The following is a 12,097-nucleotide window of genomic DNA, read 5'->3' as shown; positions in this document are numbered from 1 at the left end:
AGTCAGCCCTCCCCTCTATCACCCCCTCCCCTCTCATCCCCTTTTCCCTTCGTTTCTTGTAGGGCAAGATAAATTTCTACGCCCCATTGCCTGTGTATCTTATTTTCTAGTTGCATGCAAAAATTGTTTTTTTGTTTTTGAACATCTGTTTTTAAAACTTTCAGTTCCAAATTCTCTCCCCTCTTCCCTTCTCACCCACCCTCCCTAAGAAGTCAAGGAATTCAACATAGGCCACATGTGTATCATTATGTATAACCCTTCCACAATACTTATATTGTGAAAGACTATATTTTGCTGCTTCCCAACCCATCCCGCTTTATTGAATTTTCTCCCTTGACCCTGTCCCCTTTCCAAAGTGTTTGTTTTTGATTACCTCTACTCCCATCTACCCTCCCCTCCATCATACCCCCCCATTTTATTTTTTTTATTTTCCTCCCTCTTCTTTCCTGTGGGGTAAGATACCAATTGAGTATGTATGGTATTCCCTCCTCAGGCCAAATCTGATGAGAGCAAGGTTCACTCATTCCCCCCTCACCTGCCCTCTCCACTCTTTCCCCAGAACTGCTTCCTCTTGCCACCTTTATGCAAGATAATCCACCCCATTCTATCTCTCCCTATCTCCCTCTCTCAGTATGTTGCTCTCTCATCCCTTAATTTGATTTTATTTCTTTTAGATATCTTCCCTTCATCTTCAACTCACCCTATGTCTGCTCTCTCTTATATATATATATATATATATATATATATATATATATATATATATATATATATATATATATAATTTCCATTTAATTATGCCAGACTCTTGTGCATTTCCAATTCTGTGAGATGCTGGGGTACTCATTAGCCAAACCATAACCAGGATTGCAGGCCTTAATATCACTTCATGACCCAGAGTCAGTTGTTCAGTCTCTACCAAAGCCCAATATGCAGCTAACAATTGCTTTTCAAAAGGTGTATATTGTAATCCAGATGAAGGTAGTTTCCTTGACCAAAATCCTGGGGTATGTTTTGGCTTTGTTGTTTCTTCCATAAACTCCAATTCACATAGTTATCCTTTACTGTCACTTGTAATTCCACTGGTCCACCTTGCATAGGTCATAAATCCAGAGCCAATTGTATAGCAGTTTGTAACAACAATTCAGCCAGCAGCTACTGTGGCTGTGTAAAACCAACAACAACCAGCACACAGAAGGCCACTAACACAGGTTCTTTTGATCTGCTTTACTAAGGAAAGAAACTTTAAGAGGGTAACATTCTCACATTAATTCAACCTACAAATACTACTCACTTAGTTCAAGAGGAAAAGCGAGCACCCTGAACTTCAGAGCAAATACAAACAAATTACAAACATACATTATAAACAGACCAAATACAAACCAACAACTGGCTTAGCAAAACCAGGGGGCAGATACAACAGCTTAACCAATGTCATGCACCACTCTTCCAGTGAGTGAGAGCCCCAAGGAAAAATGCCAACCTCTTGAGTTTATATATTCTTTACAGGGTCAAAGGGTGTCACAACATGCGACTCAATCATGTGATCAAAAAGCATCGCAAACATGTGACTTAAACCCACATGACCTGACATAAACCCAGGTGGCCTAAAAGCTTCTGGCATCACAAATATGTGACTCAAACCCTTGTAAACTAGACTTTTCCTTGAGGCAAGGAGGTCATCAAAGACTCCTGATTTAATCAAAGAAACAAAGGCCAAACTCTTCAAGGGCATTTGATTAAATAAGTGTTAAAAGAGAAAACAATAAAAGAAAGTCCCACCTTAATCACCAATACATCTTGGAGTAGTTGGCCCATGTAATGGATGTGAAAGATCTTGGGGCCAAATGTAAAGCCAACCATTTAGTGAAAAGATCTTTCCAACCCATTTAATAGGCTTCAGGTGGAGCTCCAGGTGGGGCCAACAAAGGGAGGTCTGATTAGATCTTTGCTCCTAAGGAGGCCCCCAACCCCTACTTACTAGATGCTAATCCAATGAGGGCACGAAGCCCTCAGGGCCCTAAGGGGAGTTGCTAAGACCAGAGCCAGTGGTATGTGCCTAAGTTCTGGCCAATCAGATGATGTTCTAGTGGATCAGATGACACCTAAGAACTGTATAAAAGCAGAGAACAGAGCTTGGAGAAACAGACTGGCAGAAGCAGGAGAAGGAGGAGCAGTGGAAGCAGAACCAGCAGAAGCCGGAGCAGTAGAAGCTGGAGAAGCAGAAGCTGAGGAGCAGAAGAAGCTGAAGCAGCAGATGCTGAAAAAGTCAAGAAGCTGAAGGAGCAGCAGAGGCTGGAGAAACCGAGGATGAGGAGGAGCAGAAACTGAGAATTGAGGACTGAGAGCAGGGCAGAGAGCTGAGATCCAGCTTTCAGAGTGTACAGACTGGAGGGTGCCAAGCAGGGGCTTGGGACTCATGAGTAATCTTCTTACAGGAGGGCCCTAGCTTTGGGGGGAGCACAAGTATGGCTTGGCTTGCTGCAATAATATTTTTCTGTAACCGCCTGGTCACTGTTGTGAGATGGGCATATTGATTTTGGAAGGCTGTTGCCACAATATCGAATTTGGGCATTGGTCCTTGGGAATGCTTTAATTCCTTTGCCTTTTACTTAGAGAATTCCTTATATCCTGCTATTGCAAACAATTCAAGCATGCTCACGGTCCTCTTGGAGGTCATAAATTTTGCCTTAATGATGTACAGTTTTAGCTTCTTCAAAAGCTTTACTCTGTTCAAGTCCCCAATCAAATTCATATTTTTTTCCTAGTAACTTTATATAAGGGTTTCAAAATCTGTCCAAGATGTGGAATGTGGTGCCTCCAATATCCAAACAGTCCTATGAACTTTTATGTCTCCTTATTGGTAGGGATAGGAAAATCTTGAATCTTCTGCTGAGCTTTTGGGAGTATTTCTCACAGTCCTTTATTCCGCTGATTACCCAAAAGCTTTACAATTTGAGCTGGTCCTTGAATGTTTGCAGGGTTAATTTCCCATCATTTGCTTTTCATATGCTCTATTAAAAGTATCAAACTCTTCTTCGCTACTTTTACATTTTCTCCCTGTATCGAAATATCACCTATATAGTGAGTAAGCTGTACACCAGGTAACTTTAATTCATCCCAATGTTCAGCCACAATTCTATGACAGTTGGGCTATGCAGATATCCTTGTGGCAATAAGGTAAAAGTATATTATCGACCCTGCCATGTGAAAGTAAACTGGTCCCATTGTTTGGAGTCTATGGGGATCATAAAAAAAAGCACTGGCCAAATCAATAATAAGTCCCATCATATTTCTGGATCCTTTCTGTTAAAGTAACAGTATCTGGAACAGCAGCGTAGAAGGGAGGAGTCACTTTGTTCAGTTGTCTATAATCCACTGTCATTCTCCATGTTCCATCTGACTTCCATACTGGCCATACAGGACTATTCCATTGAGTGGTTGTAGGAACTAACACTCCTGCTTCAACATATTCCTTTATAGTATTGGCAATTTCATCTTGCCCACCTGGCACACAATACTTCTTCAAAGTAATTATTTGAGAGGTTCAGGTAAAGTGATTGGGTCCATCTTTACTTTTCCCACTAAAACTATATTAATTCATATCTTCCTTACTGCAAATTGATATCTCCCCTCAGGCAATTTCAAAGTCACACTTTTCAATATATTTATTCCAATGCTGTATTCAGGAATGGGTACAATGACCATGGTATATTCTTTCTTAGGCAATTGTCCAATTTTCATCATCAGTTTGGCTTGTTTGGCTGATATTTCAGCCTCTCCTAGTCCTGTGGTGGTAATAGGAGTTCCATGCTTAAATTTGTCAGGATTTCCATAAATCAAACTGGCCTCTGGCCCAGTGTCTAGCAATTCCCTAGTTACAGTATTTGATCCATTCTTCCAATATACAATCAGATTAATATGGAGTCTGTAATCCCATCTGTGTGTGTCTTTAATCTGAGCTGGGGCTCAGCTTATTCCCTACTCTCCTTAAAAGTGTGACTCACTCGGATATAAAGGTTCAAGATCTGTAGGATTTGTATGGGCAGTTCCATTTGCTATTAAGTCCCTTATCTAGGTACATTTTGTACAGCTCATCAGTTGGAATACCATCTATTCTTCTAAAATATACCCTTGCTTTCAATAGAGCAGTAAACATTTCTCTTCTTGTCACTCCATTGCTGAATCCTCTGGTTATGTGCCCTTCTCTTCTGAGGAAATTTATCATTTCCCCAGTCTCCTAAGTCACTTAACTGTGAAATATTATCCAGCACCTCTAAAAGAGGGTTACCTACTTCTGCAATCAGCAAAGTCAGAATTATGTGTTTATAAGTGGGGTGTGCCATCTTAACCATCAAATTCCTACGAGAGACTCCCAAGGGAGTTTCATAATAAACTTCAGCATTCCCTAACATAATAGCAGTCTTCATTACCTCCTTTAACTTTCTCATGCAGTCCCTAACTGAATACCAGCATCTATCTGCAGTAGGCCACATAGAACCAGCAGGGTATTTCGTATTACAACCCATTGCAGCCAAAGAATCAGCAGGGTATTTCATATTACAACACATTGCAGCCAAAGGCAACAAACTGGTTGTTTGGTTACCTCTTTGCTAATGATAATCCCTAAAAGCTGGCTGTACAAAAGAATTCTGACTAATGCTTATGAATCTCATACAGTCCACAGAATCTACAGACACTCCTGCAGCCCTTTCATCACTGATTCTCAACATCCAAGATACTAATGATTCTCCCATTCTCTGGGTGAACCTACTCAAGATATCTGTGATTTCCTGCTGTGTAAAATCTTCCAAAACCTCCCTGAACACAGTATTACAATCCCGTGTTTCATGCCTTCTTCCCTGTATGGGGTGCACTTCTCTTTGACAAGTCTTGTGTAATACAGTAATACTCAATGGTGGCTCAGAAATAGCTTCATGCCACAAAGTATGACCTTGTGCCTGACGTTCTGACATTGTATCCTCCTGTCTAGATTCTCTCTCCTCCTGTTACCATGATAATCAGATTGGCAGCTAGAATCCACCTGGGCTGAACAGAGGTACACTCTTGACCTGCTTGGATCCCTTTGCCATTTGGCTGAATTTCCAACAACTCTAGTAGGTTCCTGTTGTTCTATCACCTGAGATTCTCCATCTTGCTGTGGTATAGAAGAAGCAACTTCATTTGAATTATCAGACCTTTCATCAAGTCTCTGAGTTTTCTCTCATAGTAGTCTGTCCCTGCTTTCAGATACAATATGAGAAGCTATAAAATCCAGCCTTGTCTAGAGATCTCTGTTGGCACTTCCATTCCTAGCTCAACAGTAACTTCTCTGAGACACAGCTCCAAATCTCTAGGTCCTCCACTGTGTAGCTTCTGTTTCCAGTCTTCACAGAGACCAGTGCCTTTACAGCATTCCCTTGCTAGGGAGCAATAAGTTACATCCTCCCATTCTGGGATAACCATTTCTTCCTCTAAAGCCCTTCTTCCTCTAAATAGAGAACCTATGCCTTGTATTCTGTTTGTGACACCATATATGTATATGTATTTTTTTAAATAGGAAAAGGAAAAGGATCTCTATGTATCAATAAAGCAATAATAACAATGTAGATGATAATTGCCAAAATGCCTATGTAGTTCTGACTCACAAAATATATGAGACTCTCCACATAGAAGGTAGAAGAAGGAAACCATTTACTCAGACACCAGAAAACTATATCCCATAACCAAATATTCAGCTTCCACAGCCAGTTAGCCCACTTCATCATAACAGCAAGGAACACAAAACATGATATCACAACATGAAACCTCACCATCCCAAAACCTCTTCGACCCCCTGCTGGAGTCTTCCCCAAAACAAACTTACAGTACAGCTCAGTCAGCCTGTTCAGTTCTAACTATCACAATGGTGGCCATTAGCAGCCATTAGCAGCCATTAGCAGCCATTGGCAGCCATAACTGCTCTCTCTCTCTCTCTCTCTCTCTCAGCATTTTCTGTGACATAACTTCCATTTCCTGTCATGAAGCTCCTCCCACCACATGTGTCTCAGGTTTCCTGTGATGTAAGCAGCTCACATGGCCTATTAATGGGTTGGAAAGATCTTCAAATAAAATTGCTACTATATCACCCAGCTGAACTCTCCCAATATTCCCCTCCAAACAACTTTAATATAGCACTCCAAATCAAATTTTGGAGTGACAGAGACAATTAAAGATCAGGGTGAGACATTTTTGCATGGGCATACACAGAACTGCACCTGAGCACACCAGAGCAGGAGCAGCAGCAGAACTCAGACAGCAGTCTGGACTGGGAGAATGGTGAGCACTTGGAACTAAACCATACCAGATTGGGAGTGGGAGCAGGGCTGGGGCTGAATTGCTGACTGCAGTGGTGATCCTCAGGCCTCTCAGCTTAAGATGGGACTCTGTTTGAGTTAGTGAGACAGAAGCTCAGAGCCTGCGGCCATGGCAGCAGCTATTCCTGGGGCTATCAGCCCACAGTCTAAAGGTTTGAAACTCACCTTCTTGAACTTCTGGGAGCCATGATTAAAAGGTAAAATGACTCTCATCCCTCCCTTGAATAAACAGAGAATACTGGCCTAGGAGAAACCCCAGAATAGAGGTAACAGAAATGGGTGTCCATTAGTCTTTTAGTTCAGGAAGCTAAGGAGACTCCTTTTTGCAGTGAGGGACTGAGACCAGTGGAGAGAGGGAGGTATCCCAGCAAAGCTAAACCTTAGCAGACCAGTGGGAGTTGCTGAGCTACAGGCGGGTGGAGCCAGCAAGCACCATCACCAGGATACCAGCACTGCCTTTGCACAGCCAGTGGAATTGGCAGACACCATCTCAGACAGCTGAGACCACCCATGCTATAGCACAGCCATAGGGGAAGAGGAGACCTCCAGCAGCGAGACCAACCCTCCCTCACACCTCACACTCTAAGCCCAGGAGAAACTCAGAAAGACTTCAGTGGGCCTCAATTGCTGGCACACACCAGCCAGCTTCAGCTCAGCCCCAAGTGAGCAGCAGCATTATGTAGCCTCTAGCTGACAAAACCAAAAGTCACAGCACACAAAGCCAGTAACCAGGCCCCTAGCTCTCAAAACCAGAAGCTTGGGATAGATTCCCTGGGCTCCAGAAACAGAGATCCACTTAAAAAGCCAGGAAAAAGGAAACTACCAGGAAAAAAGAATCCAGAAAAACAAGGACCATTGATTCTTATTATAGAGACAGGGAATACCAAAATACCAATTCATAAGGGGACAGCATTGACCCTCTACCTATATCTGAAACCTGAAGGCCAAAAAGCATGTCTGAAAAAGCTCAAAGAGTATTTTAAAAGCCAAATAAGAGAGGTAAAAGAAAAAAATGGAAAAAACATCACTGATGAGAGCAAACCTTTAAAAAGTAAAATTGGTGAAATGGTTAAGGAGGTACAGAACTTAACTGGAGAAATTGACTCCTTGAAAAGTAAAATTGGCCAAACTGAAAAGCAGGTAGAGAAGCTAAATGAAGAGAAAATGCACAATATATAATTGAAAAGCAACTGACCTGGAAAATAGATCCAAGAGAGACAATCTAAGAATTATCAGTGTACTGGAAAACCACGAGGACAAAAGATCCTGGACAGATTCTTCCAAGAAATCATCAAGGAAAACTGCCCCAAGGTCCTAGTACCAGAAGGTAAAATAGTCATCAAAAGAATCCACTGATCAACCCCTCAATGAGATCAAAAGGAACATAGTATTCAAATTCCAGAATTATCAGGTCAAGGAGAAAATGCTGCAAGAAGCCAGAAAGAAACAATTCAAATATCATGGAACTACAGTCAGAATCACACAGGACCTTGCAGCTGCAACATAAAAAAAAGATACGAGTAATTGGAATATGTTATTCTGAAAGGCAAAGGAGCTTGGGTCACAACCAAAGATCAACTACCCAGCAAAATTGCACAGGATTTTTTTCAGGATAATTTTTCAGGCAAGGAGATGGACGTTCAGCGAAATAATGGAATTTCAGACCTTCCTGACGAAAAGACTGAAACTCAATGGAAATTTTGATCTTCAAATACAAAACTCAAGAGGGACATGAAAAGGTAAACAGTGGAAACAAGTCTTTTTATTTAATAAGATGTGACCATATTCAATTCAATGTTATTCAATAAGAATATTCAAAAAATATTATTTACAAATTCAAATTGTTTACATACTTCTATAGGATTATATTGTTTTACATATGTTATATATATATATATATATATATATGTATATATATGTTAATCTTGAGAATGGTATAGTTATTACAATTAAAAGGGATATTCATAGACAGAGGGTGTGACTGTAAATTAACTGATGTGATGATAAAATTTTAAGGGGTGCAAAGGGATTTTTCTGGGAGAAAAGGTAAGGAGGAGCTAGAAAAGGGTAAATTGCATCAAATGAAGAGGCACAAAAACATTATGGTAGAGGGAAAGAAGGTAGGGAGAAGAGCAGTGTTTGAGCTTTACTCTCATCCAATTCGGTTCAAGGAAAGAATAATATGCTCTCATAAGTACAGAAATCAAACTTGTCCTACACACAGTAGGAGGGGAAAGGGGAAAGAAAGGAGGGGAGGCTTGAAGTGAGGGAAGACGTAGGGAGGGAAAAAGCATAAGATAAGAGAGAGGGGTTGACAGGAAGGGAAAATCGAGGGAGGAGGTGGTCAAAAGCAAAATTCGTGGGGGCAGCTTGGTGGAACTGTGAAGAGTACTGGCCCTTGCGTCAGGAGGACCTGAGTTCAAATCTGGCCTCAGACACTTGACACACTTACTAGCTATGTGACCTTGGGCAAGTCACTCAACTGCAGTTGCCCTGTCTTCCCCCCTTCAAAAAAAGCAAAATTCTTTTGAGGAATGGAAGGGAGAAGGGAGAAATTAAAGCATAAATGGGGTAGGGGAAAAGGATGGAGAAAAACACACAGGTAATAATCATAACTGTGAATATAAATGGGATGAACTCTCCCATAAAACTGAGGCAGTATTCTCACCCTCAAAACAACCCTATAGGCAGTATTATTATCATCATTTTACAGTTGAGGATGGTGAGGCAGACAGTTGTTAAGTGACTTACCCACAAGGGTCACATAGCTAGAAGGTATCTGCGTTGGGATTTAAACTCAGTTCTTGCTTATGCATGGTCCATTGCACGAACCACCTGATATAGATATTGGATATATGCATGTATTTGTATATATATACATGTGTATATGTGTATATGCATACACATATATATCATATATATTTTTAAGGGGAGCTAGGTGGTGCAGAGTATATATAATATTAGACTTGAAGTCAAGCAGATGAGTTCAAATCTTGCCTCAGACATTTAAGCTAGATGGGCTAGTGTGAGCTTGATGTGTCATCCAAGGATGACACTTAACCTCTCTCAGCCTGTTTCATCAACACATATAGTGGGGGCAATAACTGTAAATACTTCACAGTGTTATAAGGAGCAAATGAGCAAAAATAACTAAAGCACTTTGCAAAGTTTGAGCCACAACATAATTCTAACTCTCAGTCTTTATCATCAATATTGTTAATAATAATAGAGATATTTTTGCCTTCCATGAAATCTCTTGTACAAAAAGTGAGCAAATACTTGCAGTAACTTTAAACACATACTTCAATGCCAAAAATAGCCTAACAACCTTTAAAATGGCCTTATAAGGATGCTTTGTATATATACATTTTTTTTATTCTCTAGATATAAAGCTGCAATTTCTAGAGGAACGAGCTACTAACCAAATCAGGAATACATCAGTTCAAGTTCCATTCCAATATATAATAGTTGTGCGAAACTAAGCAATTTACCTAAGCTGTCACTAAACTAGATTTGTAGAGTTTTCTCATTTGGACTAAACCTACATCAATAAAATAACAGATTTAGATAAAGGAGACAAGAACAAATTCATATTTTTAAACATAATATAATAAATATAATATAATAATATAAATATATAATATAATAAATAATAGAATAAAATGTAGAAATCATTGACTTGCATACAGAAAACCTGTGTTTTGAATAAAGAATGATGTTTATTATTTGTGTGAGATTGAACAAGGCTCTTAATCTCTCAGAGACTGTTTCCTAAATTGTAAAACAATAGTGATTAGTGTTTTACTAAGTACTCCTTATGGTTATTTTAGGAATTAAATATTAGGCTGTGAAAGCCCTTTTAAATTATAAAAGAGTAAAGAAACATCAAGTGTTACAATGTTGTTAACATATTGGTATCTATACTTTGAAAATTCTTTATTAGCATGCTTCTGACCTATGAGGGTTGACATTTCATTACTAATGACCTTGATACAGACAAAAAAAGTAGGAGCTCAAATTATTAAATACATAAAGGGCAAAATTATTTATTTTCCTTTCATTTTTTCCTTAAAAAGCAGATATAGCATCATAGAAAAAACTTTGGCATTGAACCATTTAAGAAATATTGCCAAGTAATTAGTTTCCTCAGAGAAGTCTTGATGTCCTTGTTCCTCAAGGTATAGATGATAGGGTTCAGAGTTGGGGGCACCACTGTATAGAACATAGACAATAATAGATCCACAACTGAGTGAGAGGATGAAGGTGGCTTTAGATAAGCCATGATTGCACTTGTTGCAAAAACCATAAGAACAATAAGGTGGGGAAGGCAAGTGGAAAAGGCTTTTGACTGTGCCTCTGTAGTTGGAATCTTCAGCACCGTTGAGAAGATGTGACCATAAGACACCGTTATGGAAATACAGCAGAATATTACTAAACCAAGTACAAAAGCAAATGTCAAATATATTGCCATGTGTGTCTCAGAGCAAGAGATCTTGACTAAAGAAGGGACATCACAAAAGAACTGATGGATCTCCTTGGAGCCACAGAAGGGCTGGGAGAAAGTAGTAGCTGAGTACATGACACCAAACACACATCCAGCAAGCCAGGAAACAGCTGCCATCCTCAAACAAGCATCTCTGGTCATGATGACTTCATAGTGCAGGGGCTGACAGATGGCCACATAGCGGTCATAGGACATCGCTGTGAGGAGAAAAATCTCTGACCCTGCAAATAAAATCACTAAAAGGAGCTGTAATACACACCCCAAGTAAGAGATTGAAGACTTGTGACTTAAGGAATTTGCAATCGACTTGGGGACAGTAACAGAAATGAAGCAGAGATCTAAAAGGGACAAGTTCTTAAGGAAGAAGTACATAGGAGTGTGGAGGTGCTCATCTAGAGAGATGAGAGTGAAGATGAGCAGATTCCCCATCAGGGCCACCAAGTAAATCAGCAAGAAGAACATGGCATGTAAGATTTGCAGCTGCCAAGCATTGAAAAAGTTCATGAGGAAGAATTCTGTCATCATCGTGAGGTTGGCCATCCTCTATGTTTTCTTGTAACTGTTGGCACAAAGAAAAGAGACAGATGGCAACTGATGAAAAGATCATTCATTATGCTGGGTATCAGGAAACCTTAGTTCCAGCCTACTGTATAAACTTCAGTTAATCACAGTCCCTTGTTCTGCCTCAGTTTCTTCAATTGTTAAAGAAGGGGATAGAGCTACATAATAAGGTCTTAACCTGAGTTAATCAAATTGTTTTTATATGTTTTGATAACAGCATTTCCATATATTTAGTTTCCTTTGAAATCTTATATATTTTGAACATTTTAAAACAAAATATGAGATGAAGCCCATAGGCGTCACCTCATTGCCAAAGGGACCCATGGCACACATAAAGTAAAGAAACTCTTAACTAGATGAAATTCACAAAAAAGTGAGAATCCACAAAGAAGATTCTCATCTTGAAAATAACAATAATAATGATAATATCTCTCCAAATGTGTTATTTTAAGGATTAATAAACTCATTCATCACAAGAACACTGTGAGTTAGGTACTTCAGATAGTATTATTACCATTTTATAAATAAGAAAGTAAGGCTCAGAGAAGTTTTACAACTCTCCATTGGTTCCACAAGGGGTTTCAGAACCAGGATATTACACAAGGTCTGTTTCCAAAGATTATGTGTTTCCTATAAATTTCTGTTCTAGGGTAAATCTGAACTTCCTATTCATAAAGAA

General features: G+C 39.7%; 1 protein-coding gene across 1 annotated transcript; it reads right to left on the bottom strand.

The window, feature by feature from the left end:
• Positions 1–10,440: 10,440 nt before the first annotated feature.
• On the bottom strand, positions 10,441–11,397 carry LOC118857774 (olfactory receptor 14A2-like). The gene has a single exon (XM_036768296.1). It carries the CDS (start codon positions 11,395–11,397, stop codon positions 10,441–10,443), a length of 957 nt encoding a protein of 318 aa, XP_036624191.1.
• Between the last annotated feature and the right edge of the window lie 700 nt (positions 11,398–12,097).

This window comes from Trichosurus vulpecula, chromosome 7 (assembly GCF_011100635.1).
Source record: "Trichosurus vulpecula isolate mTriVul1 chromosome 7, mTriVul1.pri, whole genome shotgun sequence".
NCBI classification, from domain to species: Eukaryota; Metazoa; Chordata; class Mammalia; order Diprotodontia; family Phalangeridae; genus Trichosurus; species Trichosurus vulpecula.
The sequence above is the reverse complement of the archived record's forward strand: the minus strand, read 5'-3'. Positions and strand labels throughout refer to the sequence as shown.